At 33.0% G+C, this 20,296-nt stretch overlaps 1 protein-coding gene across 2 annotated transcripts in view; it reads left to right on the top strand.

The window, feature by feature from the left end:
* The window catches only part of G2e3 (G2/M-phase specific E3 ubiquitin protein ligase), a 60,643-nt gene that overhangs the window by 13,108 nt on the left and 27,239 nt on the right, over positions 1 to 20,296 (top strand). For both annotated transcript variants that reach the window (XM_048798718.1, XM_015491787.2), the window contains exons 2-6: positions 7,976 to 8,016; positions 13,018 to 13,115; positions 15,349 to 15,450; positions 16,795 to 16,919; positions 18,063 to 18,228. In XM_048798718.1, coding sequence (XP_048654675.1) covers positions 7,976 to 8,016; positions 13,018 to 13,115; positions 15,349 to 15,450; positions 16,795 to 16,919; positions 18,063 to 18,228 — 532 coding nt within the window. The remainder of the gene's footprint in view (positions 1 to 7,975; positions 8,017 to 13,017; positions 13,116 to 15,348; positions 15,451 to 16,794; positions 16,920 to 18,062; positions 18,229 to 20,296) is intronic.

Below are 20,296 nucleotides of genomic sequence, written 5' to 3'. Positions count from 1 at the left end.
ATTTGTTTTCTGTATTTCATATCCCTTTGTTTCTCAGTTCCTCCATTACTGCCTTCTTTTGTTTAACTGATTTTTATAGTATCATTTTAATTTCTTTCTCATTACCTTTTCTGCATTTTTTAGTTATGTTTTTAGTGGTTATATTGAGGGTTACAATTAATAATACAAATTAATGAAAATACAATTAATATCTTAATTTTATAACAACCTTGTTTGATTAATATCCACTTAGTTTTTATAGTGTATGAAGAATATGCTCCTATGTGAACCATCCTTCCCCCTTTATGTTGTTATTGTGATACATTACATCATTAGGCATTTTAGTGCCCATTTTGTTTATATATAAGGTGCCCTTAGTTTATACATATTGTGTCCAGTAGCATTGCTTTATAATTATTTCATCTATTTTTCTTTTGAGTCATATAGGAAAAAGGAGGAATTACACACCAAAAATATAATACTTTTGGCTTTTATGTTTACTTCTTCTTTTTTTTTTTTTTAGCTGCAGATGGACACAATACCCTTATTTTATTTATTTATTTTTATGTGGTGCTGAGGATTGAACACAGTGCCTCGTGTGTTAGGCACAAGTTCTACCACTGAGCTACAACCCCAGCCCTATGTTTACTTCTTTAGTTACCTTTTACCAGTGTTTTTATTTTAGCATATGACTTAGAGTTATTGTCTAATGCCATCATCATCTCTAGTAGGCAGATCTGCTAATAATGAAATCAACTTTTGTTTGTTAATGTCCATAAATAACAATATTTAAAGAAAAAAGTGAGAAAATTTTTCATTTTTTTCTCACTTTTTCTTTAAATATTTTTATTTTCTTTAAAAGTTATTTTTTAAAAAAATTTTGAAGTAATTTTCATTGAAACAGTAGTACACTCAGTGGCTCAGGAGGCTGAGACAGGAGAATCATGAGTTCAAAAGAATACACAAGGAAAAGGTCTCCCTCCCACCTCAGACCCTGGATCTTCTGATCCTCTGCAGAAACAAATCACTTTTATCTACCTCCTGGATGACTTTCTACACAATGCAAGCTTTTTAAAAACCTTTTTATTGATATATAAGATCCATTCCAAATATATTTGATTACAAAATAAATCATGTTCATTGTAAAACATTTCAAACTATACCAAAATTTATAAAGAAAATTCTTACCCCATCTCTTCCCCAGAGAAAACCATGATTAACAATAAGAGATCTGGAAACCTTGTCATTCTTGAAGTTAGAAACCTTAGATACTTGCTGAATTCCTTCCACTCTTCCTCTTTCCATTAACTCTATCTTCCACTTTGCATATAAGAGTCCTAACAGGTAAGTGGTAGAATCCCCATTTTGCCACTAAGGAAATTGAAGCCCAAAGAGGAAGTGGGCTGTTCACTGTTACAGGGAGAGCCAGGAATGTGTGTGAACTAAGTCTTGGATTCTTTCTCCCCTTGTTCCTTTGCCTGGTTCCTATTCAGAATCTTCACGGTTTAATTGCTATGTGTCAAATGAATTAGCAGATAAATTTTCTTATTAGGGGCTCATTTTTTAGGAAAGAGAGGACTTGGTCCTCTTAGAGCTGTGACTGAACATCTTTTTGTTGCTTAAGCCCTGACCATAGGTGGAAATGTTGACAGAACTGGTTGCATAGAGCCTGACTTGGTCAGTAGGAGGGGAGCTAGGATTGGAATGAGACCTTGCCTACTGAGGAATAGTCAAGCCCAGGCGGAAAATGTCCAGGCAATGGAAGGCATTGTATTATTATCTAATTATCCAATCCAAGAAGATTCATATAGTTCAACCACATGGTGGAATCCACTAAATTGCAAGAAGGAATTCCTAACATTCTTCAAACATCTATGATCAAGTACACCAGTATACTTTTGCACATACTCTGCTTAGAATGCCTTTCCTATCATACCTGCTCAACGTATTTATCCTTTACAATCAAATTACAATGTCATCTCCTCTATGAAGCCAACCACTCTCTGTATAGAATTTACCACACTGTTTATATGAAATACTTGTTTACTCACCTGCCTCCCATAAGAGTGTATGAACTGACCTCTATTTGTGAAGCACAGTTTTGCTGCATATAGAATTCTTTATATATAGGTCAGTTTTGTTTCTTTGTTTTTCATTTCTTGGCATATTTCATCCCACTACTTCCTGGAACCCTGATTTCTCATGAGAAATTAGCAAATGATCTTATTAAGGATTCTTTTGTGTGATCAGTCACATCCCTCTTGCTACTATCAAGATTCTCTCTTTGTGTTTACTTTTGTCCCTTTGTCTTTATTGTGTCTAGTTGTGGATCACCTTGAGTTTGTCCTGACAAGAGATCCTTGAGCTTCTTGAAAATGTGTAGATTGAGGTCTTATATTAAATCTAGGGAAGTTTGGAGTCATTATTTTTTCAAATATTCTGCCTGCTCCTCTCTCCTATTCTTGGACTTCCATTAAGTATATGTTCCAGTAAGCATACTGTGATAGTATCTCACCATGTCTTAAGTTCTGTGCATTTTTCTTTTTGCTCACCAGGCTAAATAATCTCAATAAACTTATCAAATGTGCTATTGAATGCCTCTAGTACATTTTCCATTTCAAATATTTTACTTTTCAGCTGCAGAATTTCTGTTTGTTTCCTTTCTGTCATTTCTGTCTCTTATTGAGATTCTCTGAGACATTTTCAATTACAACAATTTTTGCCAAGTTTTTATGTTTCTGAGGAGATATAGACCTCTCCCAACCAGAGCTCCTGGCTTCTGCCATTTTTTAATGTCCCTTATTATTGAGTTTTGACAATTTTTTCCAAAAATATATATACAAGTCCTTTTTCAGATTATGATTTGCAGATACTTTCAGTCTGAAGCTTGTCTCATTCTCTTAACACTGTTCCTTGATAAGCAAAAGATACTAATATTTAAGTGTCTGTTCAATCTTTTGTCCATTTTATTTCTTAATTGTGATATCTTTTTATTGAGTTGTATTATTATCATTTTTTGCAAATGTTTTCTTCCCAAGTGCCTTGCTTTTGTATTTTCATGCCAGTATCTTTTGATACGGAAATTTTAATTTTGACATTTAGTTCATCAATTTTATTATTATTTTATTATTTTTATGGTTCACAGTATGTCTATCTTACATAAGGAATCATTGCCAAACATGGGATCATAAAGGTATTTCTCTTTTTCTTTTTTTAGAATATTTTTTGTGTGTGTGTGTGTTTCATTTTTGAATTACATTCAGTATGTAGAATCAGTGTTTATTTTTCCTCCAAATATTCAATTATTCTAGTACTATTTATTGAATAAACTCTGATTTCCACAATTGAATTATTGTAATATCTTTGTTGGAAAGTAATTGTCTGGGTCTATTTCTGGCCTTTTTAATTATCTTCTATTATAATCTGCCTGTATAATCTTGTCTTGATTGATATAACTCTATTGGAAGTCATGGATCATAGTACAAGACCTCTGACTTTGACCTTTCCATAAATATTTTTTGCAAACTTAACACCAAAAAAATAAATAACCCAGTCAACAAATGGGAAAAGAAACTGAACAGACACTTCACAGAAAAGAAATACAGTTAACAAATATATGAAAAAATGTTCAACATCTCTAGCAATTAGAGAAATGTAAATATTTCATCTCACTCCAGTAAGAATGGCAGTTATCAAGAATACAAGTAACAAATGTTGGCAAGAGTGTGGGGAAAAGGGTATGCTCATACATTGCTGGTGAGATTGCAAATTGGTGCAACCACAATGGAAAGCAGTATGGGGATTCCTCAGAAAACTTGGAATAGCATCACCATTTGACCCAGTTATCCCACTCCTCAGTTTATACCCAAAGGACCTAAAAATCACCATGCTACAGTGACACAGCCACATCAATGTTTATAGCAGCTCAATTCACGATATTTAAACTATGGAACCAACCTAGGTGGCATTTAACAGATGACTGGATAAAGAAAATGTGGTATATATACACAATGGAATATTACTCAGCTATAAAGAAGAATGAAATTATGGCATTTGCTGGTAAATGAATGGAACGGAGACTATCATGCTAAGTGAAATAAGCCAGTCCCAGAAAACCAAGGCCAAATGTTCTCTCTGATAATGTGGTGCTAATGCATAACAAATTGTAGGGTAGGAAAGGGAATGGGGGTGGGAATAGGAAAGACAAAAGAATGAGTCAGACATAACTTTCCTATGTTTATATATCAGTGTAACTCCACACCATTTACAACCACAAGAATGGGAAGTTATACTCCATGTATGTATAATATGTCAAAACACATTCTACTGTCATGTATAACTAAAAAGAACAAATAAAAAATTTTTAAAAACATTTTTTGCTTTAGGTACATTTTATGTACTTTACATAAAGTAATTAAGTTGAACCTTTCTAATTAATGATTTAAATCAGATCATTCCTTTAGGAATGTTTATTTTTAAAATGCTAAATTTAAATTATTTCATCAAACATATTGTGGGTTTTTTGTGGGGTTTTTTTTTTTTTTTTTTTTTTAATGCTCATATATCCTTTATTTCAGCTTTACTATTATCAATTGGATTAGAACTTTAGGAAATGTTGAATGGGCAAGATCTGATGTTTGTTTATTCAAATGATTACTACCAGGTGGAAGAGAGTGAATTTGACATCAGATGCCCCATGAAATGAATCTCCAGTTGTTAGGCTGCAATCATTTGAACACTTGATTGGGGCAAAAGGTTTGCTTCTAAGATGTCCCTCACTCAAGGGTCAGGAGGTCTCTATTTCTTCCTAAATGGGCCTTCCTAAATGGGCCTTCTTCCTAAATGGAACATTTTGAAAGCTCTGTGACAACTGCAGCTAGCTTCCTTCACAGGTTATGATTCATGATTCATAGAGAAGGAGGAAGTCACAATGCCGTTTATGACATATCACACATCGTCATTTGTGCCATAGACTTTGGTGGAAGAAGTTACCAAGCACTAAGTGCATTCACAATCAAGGCAAGGGATATCAGGCTTTACCTACTGAAGGCAGTATCAATCTATATCACTGACCAAGTAGAGGTAAGCAATGGAAGACATATAGAATACCTTTTGACAGTGACTTCCCAGAACTTCATTAAAATGTTCTAGGAAGAGAGAAAATTTGACTTCAGGTACCCCACGAAATTACTCTTGGGTTGTGAGGCTGCAGTCATTTGAAGGCTTGATTTTCCAAGGAAAATAATTTTGACATTGTTTCTAAGACCAAGACTATTACTAACACTTGGACTGTTATTGAGATACATACTTCTGTACCATTGCTGTACTCATTCCACTTAGGAAGTCTAAAATTCATGTATCTGAAGGAAAGCACCTAAAACAATTATAAAATTCAACTTTTTTGCTGAAGTTTTGTTTAGGAAATTTTTAAAATAAAGTGATTTTCAATTAGGACTTAGAAAAAAGTCCTGTTTATTTCAGATGCTGGGAATTGGGAAGAAGGCTCATGTGAACTGGTCAAAAGTATGAATTATAGAATGTCTTTAGAAAATCCAACTTTTGAGTAACTTAATTTTGTTATAATTTCAAACTTAGAGAAAATCTTAAGAATAGTATAAGGAACTCCTATATACTCTTTCTCTGGATTCACCAATTATTTTCTGCCATTTGCTTTATTATCTTGCCTGAGCCAAATCAACTTAAAACCATATGGGTAAACCTATAGTTGATAAAATTAGGTTTACTGACTCTTGGAGTGAAATTACAGACCAGAGGAGCCATAGGGCTTTTCACAAAAAAGGGGGAGAAAAAGCATTCTTACAGGGTTTTGGAGCATTAACATTTAGGTGAAATATTAATGAAGCAGAGGGCTGGGGTTGTGGCTAAATGGTAGAGCCTAGTGTATGTGAGGCACTGGTTCAATCCTCAGCACCACATTAAATAAACAAACAAATAAATAATTAAAGATGTTGCTCCCATTTGCAACTAAAAAAAGAAAAAGAAAAAGAATATGTAAATGCAGCGCCATATAAAAATAAATGAATAAAATAAAGGTATTACACCCATCTACAACTGAAAAAAAAAAAATTTAAAAATATATATAAATGAAGCAGTGTTTTGATAGGCTCAGAGCAAGCCAGGGCTGTGTTTAAAGGAGTCAGCATCAGCTGTGGACTACAGAGTGGACCCAGAGTCTTGTCTCCTCGAAATGTATAAAATGATGTGTTCCAAAAGCCCTGATCTAAAATTCTGTACATCTGTTGGAAAGCAAGATTTCTTCTCTGCATCAAAGTTGCTTAGGGTTTCCTAACAAAAAATATTTCAGAAAATTTCCTTATTTTCCATTCCAGTCATTTTCCTACCTACAAGCATTGTTCTGATATTTTTCATAATGGCATTGCTTTGCCTGTCTTAGAACTTTATATGAATGAAATCAAATGTATTTAAATAGTGTGTAGTTTCATTTGCTCAGCATAATGGCTGTGAAATTCATCTGATGCATCTTTTCATTTCCGAGTAATAGATTGTGATCCTCAATAACTTGACCAGTTAGGGCAGTCTGTAGTCATTGTATGAGCATGTACAAACACCAGAAGTACCACCATCTATAGAAAATCATTAGTGCATGTCAAAATATAAATGTGTGTGTGTGTATATATATATACACACACACATATATATGTATGGGTGTGTGTGTGTGTGTATGTGTATATATATATATATCCATCCAAGAGACAAAGGATTACTTCTTTAACCCTTCTTTAATAATTGTGGATTTTCTTAAGAAATAGCAATCTTGGTAACATAGAAGTTGAATTTTTAAAAGGAAAAAACAAAATATTAGTCTTGGGATCAGTATGATTTGAAGAGTTGGGCTATAACTGTTTATGAAAGCACAAAAGCATTGTATAAGAAATTCATATTTAAATTCAGAACAGTTCTTATAGTCAGTATGAAATCTGAAGTCTAAATTGTAAGAGAATGATATCAGTTTATTTTCATGCATAGTAGTAGCACATTATCCTCTAGCCACTCAGTTATGGGTTGTTCTATTTCTACTTTCTATAAACTTTGACAGATGTTTATCTTTCTGTGCATTGATTTTGCAACTATAAAATGAGATTTATTTACCTAGTAGCATTACAGTTTATTCTTTTTCATTTAAATTTCAAGAACTTTTGCATACCTTATTAAACTTGAATCTCATAATAAAATTTCAGTAAGCTGTTCATATGCCTCTAGTAAAGTCAAACTAATGTTATTAAGATGTCTTCTTCAGGCCTTTGATCTTTTAGGGAAAAAGTTGTATTTCAGTAATTGTAACTAGTTTTATTTGCTTAATAAAAGATAGTTCAATTTCTTTAAGTATTTGAGCAGTTGAATACTACTATACTACAGAATGTAATGAGGCAGTCAGATGCTCACAGCTCTATATTGAATACCTTGAATGCAACAGCCACAAATATAAACTTAATAAAAGGATTATTTTATATACTAATCAAATACAAACTGATGATGTGATTTTCTTTTTCGAAACAGTGAACAATTCTTGGTAAAATTTTGAACAGAAACAAATTTATATGGACATTACAGTCTACAAATGTTGATTTAGTCCTAACGGGGGAGGGGGTGGAGAAAGACTTGCTATTTATGTATAACAAAGGCTCTAGGTTATACGAAAATCTAGACCATTTGTTGTAGAGGACTTCTTGGTGTACTGGAAAATGTCCTGTAGTTCTGACCTCTTTCCACCAAATATCGATAGTCATCATAAGTGTTTTGATAACTAAACATTCCCTCCAATTAAAAACAGTCTTCAGACTCTGTCATCCTTGCTGATAACTAGTGTTCTTATTTGGGCTAAGGTGAAGAAATTAAGTACTATACTAGAGTAAGAAATGATTATGTGACTCATTTAATCATAACTAAATTTAATTTAAATGATTAATTTGAGACTTCAAAAATTAAGTTGGGTGTATGTTCTTATTTTTCCTAGTAAAATGAATGAAAATAAACCTGGTGACTCACAGACTCTTGGTAAGTAACTATATTTAAAACATTTCCTTTACAGTACATCTTTTTAGAATACTGCCCAATCAATAGGAATGATTTTTCTGATGCATGCATGCTTTCTATGGCCATGTACTAAAGTATATTATTAAGAGTATTCATTTTCACAAACAAATCTATTAGAGGACAATTTTTTCACCAAATTTTATTTGTAGTCTGTATATGTTTTATATTTATTTTATATAGTATCTGTTGGCTTACAACCATGAGAGATGAAGAATCTAAATTGTTACTCTATACTCTTCTGCCACTATTTCTCCCTCGTCCAGTTTTTTAGATTTTTAAAAATTCCCTCTAAAAATATTACACTTACATTTCTCAACCATCAATTTTAGAGATTTTCTGTGGACTCTACCTCATTTGGAATAGGGAAATTGGTTCCTGAACTTCCCTGAACTCTCTTTTCTTTGCTTCTGCTTCCAGTCTTCTATCAACTATGCTGATAGTTGTAAAATTTTAATAATTTGTGTACTACCTTCATTCATTTGCCAAATGCAAATTCATCCGTACTTTTTCTTCCTTGATTTTTCTCAAGATTAACTTTTTACTTATACGAATGCGTTTAAGGAGGAAGCTTTATTCTGTTATTATAATGAAAACCAGTATCATTTGCTATCATAGAGGGTAATCTTAATTATAAATATGATAAAGTCAGAACAATTTTACTGAATTTTAAACATTGAAAAACCAGCAAGTACAAATACATGCAAAAGTTATTTTCTAATAAAAATACTTTCCTGAGCCGGGTGCAGTGGTGCACACCTGTAATCCCAGCAGCTAGGGAGACTGAGGCAGGAGGATTGCTAGTTCAAAGTGAGCCTCAGCAACTTAGTGAGGCCCTAAGAAACTCAGTGAGACCCTGTCTCTAAATAAAATACAAAAAAGGCCTGGGGATGTGGCAATGGTTAAGTGCCCCTGAATTCAGTCCCTGGTACCAAAACAACAACAACAACAACAACAAAGCATGTCTGAAACCTACTCTATCCTGCATCCAAGGCCCTCCATATTGGGAGAAAGGAGACAAGAGAAATGGAAACAAAGGAAATCCACAATAGCAAATGCACCGTAATACAGGATTTGTGAGAAGGACTGTGGTCCCTTCTATGGTCTCTGCTACTTTATGAGGACTCTTCTTTCTACATGGTCTCTGCTAATTCTGTGTATTTCTCTTCCTCTTAATAGCAGCCTGTACACTATAACTAAAAGTATAGCTATTAGGGACAGAAGAGTTAACTAGTGTGTAAAGTGTCTGATATGAACAAATGGTAGTTTGCTGGTGTTAGTGTGAACAGGTTCTTTGTATGGAGAGGAAGGGAGCAAAGATGATGAGGGGCTCTAAGTTATGATATATTAAACTAGAGTTAAAGAGGGCCATATAGTAAGGATATTTCACATTATGAAATTTAGCTGGTACTGTTCCTTTTAAGTGCTGGATCTATTTTATGAATAGCCTGTTAATAAAGTACTTTTCAATGCATCCATTATGATTACACTTATTTATCAAGGTAAATAACACTATATATATATGTATACATATACCTGCTGTAGTAGGTAAACTCTGAAGTCTTAATGCTTTAACACAATAAAAGTTTATTACTTTGTCAGGTTATAGTCCAGTGTGAATTTAGGGAAGATAGAAGGTTATGCTTTGTTTTTAATTCAAACTCCATCTTGTATGGATCTGCTACCTTGATATGTTCAGCCTCTTTAGCTAGTGGTAGTCTACTTGTTTCATTGTAATATTAATAGAATTTTAATAATTGCATAAGGTATATAAGATAAACATGAGACAGAAAGACTGGTAATTATAGTACTGACATTTATTCATTTCTTTCTGTGTGCCACACCCTTCTAATTATATTTATGTGCATTGTTCCTTTTTATCCTCATTAAGGACACACATAGTTTGAGATAAATACTATTGTTGTCCTTTTTTGATGGGATGTAGAGGCACTTAACCACTGAGCCATATCCCCAGCCCCAGTTTATATTTTTTATTTAGAGACAGGATCTCCTTGAGTTGCTTAGGGCCTAAGTTGCTGAACTCATGATCCTCCTGCTTCAGCCTCCCAAGATGCAGGAGTTATAGGCATGCGCCACCACACCTGACTGTTTTCCTCATTTTTAAGATGAGTAAATGGAGTCATAAAGTACTATAGTGAAATGTGCCAGGCACAGAAAGACAATATTTTGCATGATCTCACTTGGATGTGGAATATGAAAAAATAGAACTCAACACAGCAGAGTAGAAAGTTAGTTACCAGGGGCTGTGGTTAGTGGGTAAGGTAGCAATTGGAAAGATGCTGGTCAAATGATTCAAAATTTCAGTTAGGTTAATTTGACCTTCCTCCCTCCACTCTGGTGCTGGGTATTGAACCTAGTACCTCACGAATGTTAATAAGAAAGTAGAGTTTAAGGGTTCTCACCACAAATACATGGTAAGTAAGTATTTTAACTCTAATGTATGTGATGATTAGCCATTCCACAATATATATATTTTGAAACATCATGTTGTATACCATAAGTATATATAATGGTGGCGGGGCGGGGGTGGAGTGGGGAGTGTGAAGCCAAGTCTTAATTTAGATCTCTCTGACTTCCCAAGTTTTCTTTGTGTGTGTGTGTGTGTGTGTGTGTGTGTGTGTGTGTGTGTGTATATATATATATATATATATATATATATATATATATACATACATACATACATACATATACACACACATTATTTGAACTATTTAGAAGGGTACATTTTATTTTATTTTATTTTGGGTACTGGGGATTGAACCAAGGGGCAGTCAAGCACTGAGCCACATCCCCAGCCCTTTTTTTTTTGTATTTTATTTAGAGACAGTGTCTCACTGAGTTTCTTCCGGCCTCACTAAGTTGCTGAGGTTTGCTTTGAACTCAAGATCCTCCTTCCTCAGCTTCCCAAGCCGCTGGGATTACAAGCTGTGCACCACCACACCCAGCCAAAGGGTACATTTTAGTTTGTTCACAAGGCTGTGAAATCATCACCATGATCTAGATCACCTACAAAGGAGACTACTCATTAGGTAGTCACTTCTCATTTTCCCTGACTGCAACACTAATCTGCTTTTTCTCTAGATTTACCTATTCTGTATAATGTAACCCATTATGTAGATGAAATCATATAATGTCTTTTTATGAATGATTTCTTTTGCTTAATGTCATTTATTAGCTTATTAGCTTATCTGTGATGTTACATATATCGGAACATCTTTGCTTTTAATTGCAAAATAATATTATATTGTATGGAAATACTGTAGTTAAGGTTTGTTTCTACTTTGGCTATTGTGAAAAGTACTGCTGTGTACATTCACTTGAACATCTGTGTTCAGTTCTTGGCTTGTATACCCAGGAATGGAATTGCTGTGTCATGTGGTACCTTTCTGACATTTTGATTTTAGCTTTCTTTATGTGTGTTAGGTGTTATTTTATTGTGGTTTTGTCTGTTGACTGCCTAGTGATATAAAGCATCTTTAATGTGTTTAGTGATTATTTGTGTATCTTCTTTGGAGAAATAGGGATGAGATCCTTTGCCCATTTTTAAATTGGGTTGTTTGTGGTTTTGTTATTGGGTTGTAAGAGTTTCTTACACATTCTGGATACTCCCTTAACAAATGTTTCCCAAATATGTTCTCTCATTTTATAGAGTGATTTTTCACTCTCTTAGTAAGAGCACAGAAATTTAAATTTTGATGAAGTCTAATTTATCTATGCTTTTGTTACTTCTGCTTTTCATGTCATGTGAATTATAAGGAACTATTGCCAAATCCAAGGTCATGAAAATTTACCCCTATCTTTTCTAAGAGTTTTATATTTTTGGCCCTTATGTTTAGGTCCTTGGTCTATAGTGAAATCAATTTTTAGATATGGCATAAGGTGGGGGTTCAACTTTATTATTTTACATGTGGCTGTGCAATTGTTTTAGCACCATTTACTGAAGAAATTTCTTTCCCCATTAAACTTTGATAACCTTATCAGAAATAAATTGTTCATAGATGTTAAGAGTTTATTTCTGGATTCTTTTGTACTGATTTACTATCTCTATACTGATTTGATCACTGGTTTTGTTGTAAATTTTTACTCTTTTCGTTTCTCTGTCAGTCTAGCTAAAAATTATGGAGTTTGTTGATCTTTTCAAAGAACTAGCTTTTATATTAATTGATTCTATTGTTTTTCTGTTCCCTATTTTGTTTATATCTGTTTTAATCCTTTTTCTTTCTTGCTTTTGCTAGTTTTGGATTTAGTTACTCCTCTTTTTCTAGTTCTTAAAGGTATAAAATTAATTAGGTTACAATTTGAGAGCTTGCATTTTTTTCATATAGGCTTGTATGAACCTAAAGATCAACCAAAGGTAAAAGTTTAGGGTTTCTGATGTCTTTTTGAAATTATATACCTCCATTGGTATGCACATGCATTCTCCTGTGTATATAGGAATTTTTAAAAATCCCTTATTTAACCCATATTTACTTTTATTTTCTAGTCTCTCTCTCTTTTTTTTTTTCCCTAGACATTTTGGTCTGTCAGCTACTTTAAAGCTATTATCTTCTGTCCTTGGCTATTGCAGCTAGCATTTTTGTTTTAACCTTATAAAAGTTCTGAGGTAGACAAAAACAAAAATAAGTATCTGAGCCCATCCCTCAGGGACCTGCCATATAGTTCAAAACACATAAATCACATATATTTTGGAACAAGGTTCAGTAGGTATTGGAGGGGCTGGGTTTGTGGCTCAGCAGTAGAGCACTCGCCTAGCATGTGCAAGGCCCTGGGTTCGATCCTCAGCACCACATAAAAATAAATAAAGGTATTGTGTCCAACAACAACAACAAAAATAAATATTTAAAATAAAAAGAATTTAACACATCAACTGAGAGAAACACCAATTCCATGAATCATTTTGAAATTTTAAAATATATTTTGTCTGTTTACTTTTTTTATTATTAGCTTGTGTTTTCTGCCGAAAAAATGATGACTGTCCTAATAAATATGGAGAAAAGAAAACAAATGAGAAGTGGAATCTCACTGTACATTACTATTGTTTGGTGAGTACAATTTATAATTAAATTCTATAAATTTGGTGAGAATTAGATTCTGACACTGATTTCTGAGAACTGGACAAATTGTTTCTATGTGTTAAGATGGTACTTTTTAATATATCAAATTCTACGGCTCTGAAATTACGTTGTATATATAAAGATCTATCATTACCTGTTTGTCTAACTGGGAGGGGGAAAAAAGGAAAAAATGATTAGGTCTGTAAAGGAAGCGTTCTTTTTATCACTTATTTCCTTACTTACTAGTGACAAGTCTCAAAAGAGGGTTCAGGGAGTAGAAGGAAAGTATTTATTTCACAGACTCCAGAAGGAAAAGTTCTGGCTAAAGGTATAACATATAAGTGGAAAAGGAAACAGGTTAATGTATAATAGATCACTCAGAAAAAAGTAAAACTGATCTGTTTCCTCTTCTCTCTGCCAACTTCTCATCACACTGAATCTCTTCCTTAAGGTAGCGGTGCCATTAATACCTTAGCATGCCAAGGTTGTATTTGTACATATCTTAGAATTTGATAAATAGGTAAGTTATCTATCATCATTTAACAAATTATTCTGAAATTTAGCAGATTAAACCAACATTTTTCCCCCAACATTTATTATCACAGTTTCTGAGGGTCAGGAATCTGATATCTGCCGAGTTGGATAGTTCTGACTCATAGTCTCTCATGAGATACTTATCATCGTGTCAGCCAAGTTACATCTGAAGATTTTACTAGGCTAGAGAATCTACCTACAGTGGCTCACGTGCCTATGACCACAGTTCCTCCTAGCTATTGACAAGAGGCCCCAACTCCTTACCATCCTGTGCATCTCAGTAGGGCTATTCATAGTATGTTATTTGGTTCCCCCCAAAAGCAAGGGATGAGAGACACAAACCAGATGGAATCATATTACCTAGTCTTCACAATCACCTGTCTCTATCCCTTTTGCTTTATTGTATTTGTTAGAAGTGATTATTAAGTCATAGCCTATACTCATAGGAACAGGAATTAAGCTCCATCTCTTGAAGGAAGGAGTATTAATAGATTTATGGACATATTTTTAAACACACCACCATCTGGGTTAAATTCTTTAACTGCTTCTTTGGAAAACCATCTAAAGTATTCCTTTGTGGTCCTCTAAATACTAAGGTTTTCTGTCTCAGGTACTCTGTCGGTTAAATATACTTGAACACTGGTCTAATCACCTTGTACGGTGTCTTCAGAGAACATGAAGTTGGCATTCTAAATATGCTCATATCTAGTTCTTAATATGTATCACTTGTTTTTCAGAACACTATATTGATGAAAACAAACTTACATTTTTTAGAACATTATATTGATGAAAACAAACTTCTAATTATAAACTTGCTCTGCTGAAGCATATTTTAATTATTTAATTAAGTTGAGCATATCAAAATTTATCTTAGAGTCTGTCTTATAAATGAATATAATACTTCAAAAGAAGTATTGACCCCAAGTTCAACCCTTTTAAGATTCTGTTTCATTATGAACAGGGAAATATTGTAATGTTACAAGTGGAAACAGAATGTTAGAACCAAAAGAGACTTAGAGACATGTTTAAGGTAACAACTTTAAATTCCTTGCCTAGAGGTTCCAGAAGGTTAGGCACAGAGCCTGGTTTGTAGGCCAGTCCTTTTTTTTTTTTTTTTTTTTTTTTTTGATTCATGCTTCCTTGACATATTTAAACTGTGAAGTTAAAATGAGATTTTTGAAAAGAGAAACATTTGTTATCAATGATTGATTCAATAGGTTTCCCTACAACTATGCCTTTTATGATTCAGAATTCCAGTAGATTTAAAGTTAGCCTGAAAGAGCACTGATAATCTGTATTGGCTCCATGGATTTCAATTTATTATTACATTTACAGTATTTTGTATTTACCACTCCTTTTTTCTAAAACTAAATTTTCGGTGTTCTTCCACCCCCCCACCAATTTTCCTTCCCATCCACCTATATTCATACATTCCCTTTCTACCATCTTTTTTATTGTTGTTGTTCCTGAAATACTTTTAGAGTTCAGTTTGGGTATATGAACTATTAATATAGTGTCTTCCAAATCAAAGGATGTAAATAGCTTCTTACTTTGGCCAGGAAAAATAGTTATTTTAAATATATATTTGAAATTTGAGTCATTTATGTCCATTTTTATTAGAATAAATTATAGATTTTAATCCAAATTAGTTTTTTGGAATTTATTTTCTCATTGAATATGTTCATAGTTGATGTCAAGTGGAATTTGGCAGAGAGGTAAAGAAGAAGAGGGAGTTTATGGTTTTCTAATAGAAGACATCAGGAAGGAAGTGAATAGAGCATCTAAATTGGTAAGTAAATTATTTTACTCATTACACTAGAAATTTATGACTTTTTAATCTGGGCATGGTGGCGCACCCTTCTAATCCAAGGTTCTCTGGAAGCTGAGAGAGGAGGATTGCAAGTAGGTCAGTCTTAACTTAGGGATGTCATTCAGTTGGACATCTTGGATTCAGTCACCAGTACCACTAAAAGGATATAAAGGGAGAAAGGGAAAAAAAAAACTTAACGACTTTAATTTTGTTTCAATGTATATTTTTGTTGAATATAGTAAGTTTTAATAAACAATTGGTATTTTTGCAAATGAGAGTTTAACTGACCCTGAATAAATTCATATGACAATACTGTAATTCATATGACAATACTGATTTCTCTTTCTTATTCAACCTACCCATTATTTTACTCACTCTTAAATCAGCATATGACCATAGTTCTATCCCTGCTGATCTACAAACATTTAATTCTGAATCACGACAACCATTTATTTTTTTTATTTCTTATAGCTCAATTGCAGAGGTTGAAATGAGTGGAGGTTAAAATTTATACAACTATGAAATAATTTATGATCTCCATAACTCTTGTGACCCTGATATGACATTGTATGTTTATGTTCAGTGAGTGTCCCCTTCTATTCTCCAAGATAGGCTTTCTAAATTTTAACCCCTTGTCCATTAAATTATTTGTGAATCTTCTATATGATTGCTACCTTGCTATGTGCAAGGAAAGGGACTGTAGGTCTCCCTATGGTCTGAATAGAAGTAATGATAGAGAATGAATGAGAAGATTGAAATTATAGGAGCTTAAACATCCTTTTGGAGAACACTGTTCATCCCACTAGAGGTATCTAATACTTCTTCATTTTGGTTAGGACAGAGTAATTTTAGCTAGTATTTTACAAATTCAACTTTATTATTATTTTCCTATTCTTGGAATTTTTAAATTTTTATAATTTCCATTAAGATTTTATTGCAACTTTCATTTGTAACTATTATGTTTATAATATTTAACTCATTACACTATATACCGTAAAAATTGTCAATACTTGCAAAGTCTTTTCTATCAATTTCTGAACTAGAAATTTATGACTTTAAGCCAGGCATGGTGGCAAATACCTGTAAGTTTAAAATGTTTTAGTAAGTAGGAAGGAAAGGGGACTTCTTCCTTATAGCAGTGAGTCTTTGATATCTTTAGATTATTTCAGAAAAATTTTTTAAATATACTATCATTACAACCATTATGATGAAAATAATTTTCAATCTCCCCATAGGAAATATTCACTAATACCTTGATCATATTATAGTACTCAATTTTTTTTTTTTTTTATATTGTGGCTCTGTTTTCATGTTTTCTTCTAGAAATGCTGTGTTTGTAAGAAAAATGGTGCTTCAATTGGATGTGTTGCACCTCGATGTAAAAGAAGTTATCATTTCCCATGTGGACTTCAGAGAGAATGTATTTTCCAGTTTACTGGCAACTTTGCGTGAGTTACTTAACTGTTAAACATGAAATGTGAATGTTAAAGAATAGTTGAAAATGAATATCACAATATAATTCCCTTAAAATTACAAAGTAATTTTACATGTACATACTGTACATACTGAGTTTATATGTACATGCTGTATATGTTTGGGTGTGTATGAAAGATATTTATAAGCTATATCACCCTCTTATAGCATTATTTTTGTCTGCTGAGTCTTGAAAATAGCAGTGTTTAGAATGGGCCTGATGATTAATAGTCACCTGCAACTTTCAACTCTAGGAAATAATATTGAACTTCAGATTTATTTATATTCAGTAAAAATTTCTACCTTACATTTTTCTAGATTTTGATGTCACTGTTTAGAATTAGTAGTCCAACTTTCTTTCACAGGGCCATATATATTTCTCAAGAAGTAAATTGAAGGGCTGGGACTATAGCTCATTGGTAGAGTGCTTGCCTAGCACATGTGAGGCCCTGGGTTTGATTCTCAGCACCACATAAAAGTAAATAAATGGAATAAAGGTGGTGTAGAAGATACTTCTTTTAAAAAGAAGAAGTAATAAATTGAAGGCATATAAATTTTATTGAGTCCAAAATAATAAATATTGTGCCCTGGGATGCCCCTGAAAATATTTGCTTCCTGAATAACTTCAAATGTTAATGTTTTATAAATTTTGGAATTAGGTATTTCTTTTTAAGTCTTCATATTTTGACCTATGTAATGGCTGTTACTATGTAAGAAAACAACAGTTTAGAAAATACAAGTGGAAATAAAGTAGATTAGTAATAGGTTATTATTATTTACATAATTCATATGATTAAAATATTTTAAGTGTAAGTTCCTGCCTCCTTTAATTGTATACAGTGTTGGGTTTAACAATATGTATACTTATTTGTTGAGACAAAAGTATACGTAATTTATATGTAATATTACATAGGATTCTCAGTATAACATTAGTTTTACTGAAATTTTGTATGAATCACCACCAAAATTTTTGTTTTGAAAGGTCATAGAGACAAATTTTATACTGCAAGGCTCTAGTCTGTTGCAGATTATTTATGAGAGAGATGCAAGCAAATTTTCTCTTAAATTGCTGGGTCTTAAAATTCATGAGATATTATTCTTAAATATTTACATTTTAGGTCATTTTGTTGGAAACATCGACCTGTTCAAATAATTGCATCCAATAATTACAGAGATTCCTTACCATGCACCATTTGTTTGGAATATATTGAGCCTGTTCCTACTTATAACATACTACGAAGTCCATGTTGTAAGAATGCTTGGTTTCACAGAGACTGTTTACAGGTAAGATATGTTGTATAAGCTTTCTCTGAATGATATAAAATTTTATTGTTTGCTGATTTGAATTTTAAATTAGAATTGGAACGTGCAGATGTTTGGGATTGAACTCAATGCTTTGTGGATGTTGGGCAAATACACTTCTACTGCTGAGCCACATAACCATCCCTACTTGGTACTTCTTAAAGTAACTAAAGCATTCAATTTCTAGCATATTATTCATATGAAATTTTTCCTATTTATGGGTACAGTGAGCATTTAATAAATACTTTAGATGCCACCTTTTAATATATTTTTGCTTATAAAATTTTGTTTTTACCTAAGGAGTTTGTATTTCACAGTGAATAAAACACAAATTTTAATTCCTAAGTTCCATTTAAATGTTCAAGCTAGAAAACCAGGAATTGGCTACTAGTAAGTAATACTGAGGACTTAAATTTTTTTTTTAACTATAATAAACTCTTTATCATAACTCCTTGACAGGAAAGTGATTGCTGTTGGTGAATTGAAAATATTGGTTCTTCTAAAGTCAGTTTGTACATCAAACACATTGACTATTTTTCAAATAAACAGTATTATAAAACACTGGACATTGGAGCTAGGGATGTAGCTCAGTGGTACAGCACTTGCCTAGCATGCACGAGGTTCCTTGTCCAGCACTGCAAACACCCACACACATACAACATTAAACATAATTTACTATTTCTTTGTTTAGGAAAACTCAAGAATATTTTAATAAGATCCCAACTATTAATAATATTAAATATGTAGTATACATGTGTGAAAGTTCTACCTGTTAGACATAATGCAATGCCAAATAACAAAGGATTTACTTAAGTTTAATCCTTTTTTTTTTTTTTTTGGTAGTACTTGGGGTTGAAACTAGGACATGCTAGGCAGTCCGCCTCCCAAGTAGCTAAGATAGGTATGTACCATCCCACCCAGCTAGGTCTGGTTTAACTTTTTTTTTTCCTTAAAATTAGGATATATAAATTTATTTATATTTCAATGAAATCTTAAAAGTCCTAACATAGTCAAAGGACTTTAGTAGATCTTGGATGGCTATTTTCTATTTCGTACTTTTTACTTTTTTGTATGGTCCTTGAACTTTTATACTTAAGACCATCAAGGAAAATAAGAGCCAGGTACAGTGGTACATGCCTATAATCCCAGCGGCTCTGGTGGCTGAGGCAGAAGGATTGCGAATTCAAAGCCAGCCTCAGTAACCATGAGGCACTAAACAATTCAGTGAGAATCCTGTCTCTAAATAAAATATAAAATAGGGTTGGGGATGTGCTCAGTGGTTGAGCTCCCCCCTGCAAAAAAAAAAAAAAGTTGCATCAGAGCCTATTTTATTGGGGAAATATTAGAAATTCTGGTAATTGTTGCAAAAAGTGTGCATAAAAGCATCCCAGGGACTGCAGTTAATAAACAACATCATAAAGTATTATCCTTAGCTATTGAGGAAGAGGTTCACATGTAAGAATTTTTAAAAGGTAATTTTTCCTAATTTAACAGTTTATATTTGAATAAATGTAATTGCCAACAAATGTGTCTTGTTAATTTTCTGTTATTATTCAAAACAAATAAGATTTGCCTCACTTATGTGTTAATAATGAAGCAGAGAGAGGGTCTACGACTTGACCTGGTATTTGTAGGGGTCTTGTGAAACTGAAAATACTGAGTTTTAATTGTCATTGAAAAGTAGAAATACTATTCCTAACAAAAAAGTAGAGCTATTTTATGCAAATTAATTTATAATCACAGCCTCACAGACACTTGTCTGTGATATAAATATCAATAAGCCATTGTTACTTGATTTGCGCATACTAAGGACTAATTCTAGAGTCACTTTCTCTAAAAGACCTCCAGTGGCTTTTTCGTTTTGGTGCCAGAATCTCAAATGAAATATAGTATGTACTCTACCCAGCCTAGATAGCTGTATGTTGTTAAACAAATATCATTATTTGAAACCACTAACAAGTGCTATACGTAGGAATTTTGTGAGAAGAGATTAAAGGTTAGAATCAAAGGAATTGGTAAGAACTCACACTCCCCCCCCCCCCCCCCCCCC

Source organism: Marmota marmota, unplaced genomic scaffold (genome assembly GCF_001458135.2).
Source record: "Marmota marmota marmota unplaced genomic scaffold, marMar, whole genome shotgun sequence".
NCBI lineage: Eukaryota > Metazoa > Chordata > Mammalia > Rodentia > Sciuridae > Marmota > Marmota marmota.
This window is presented reverse-complemented; position numbering and strand designations above follow the sequence as displayed.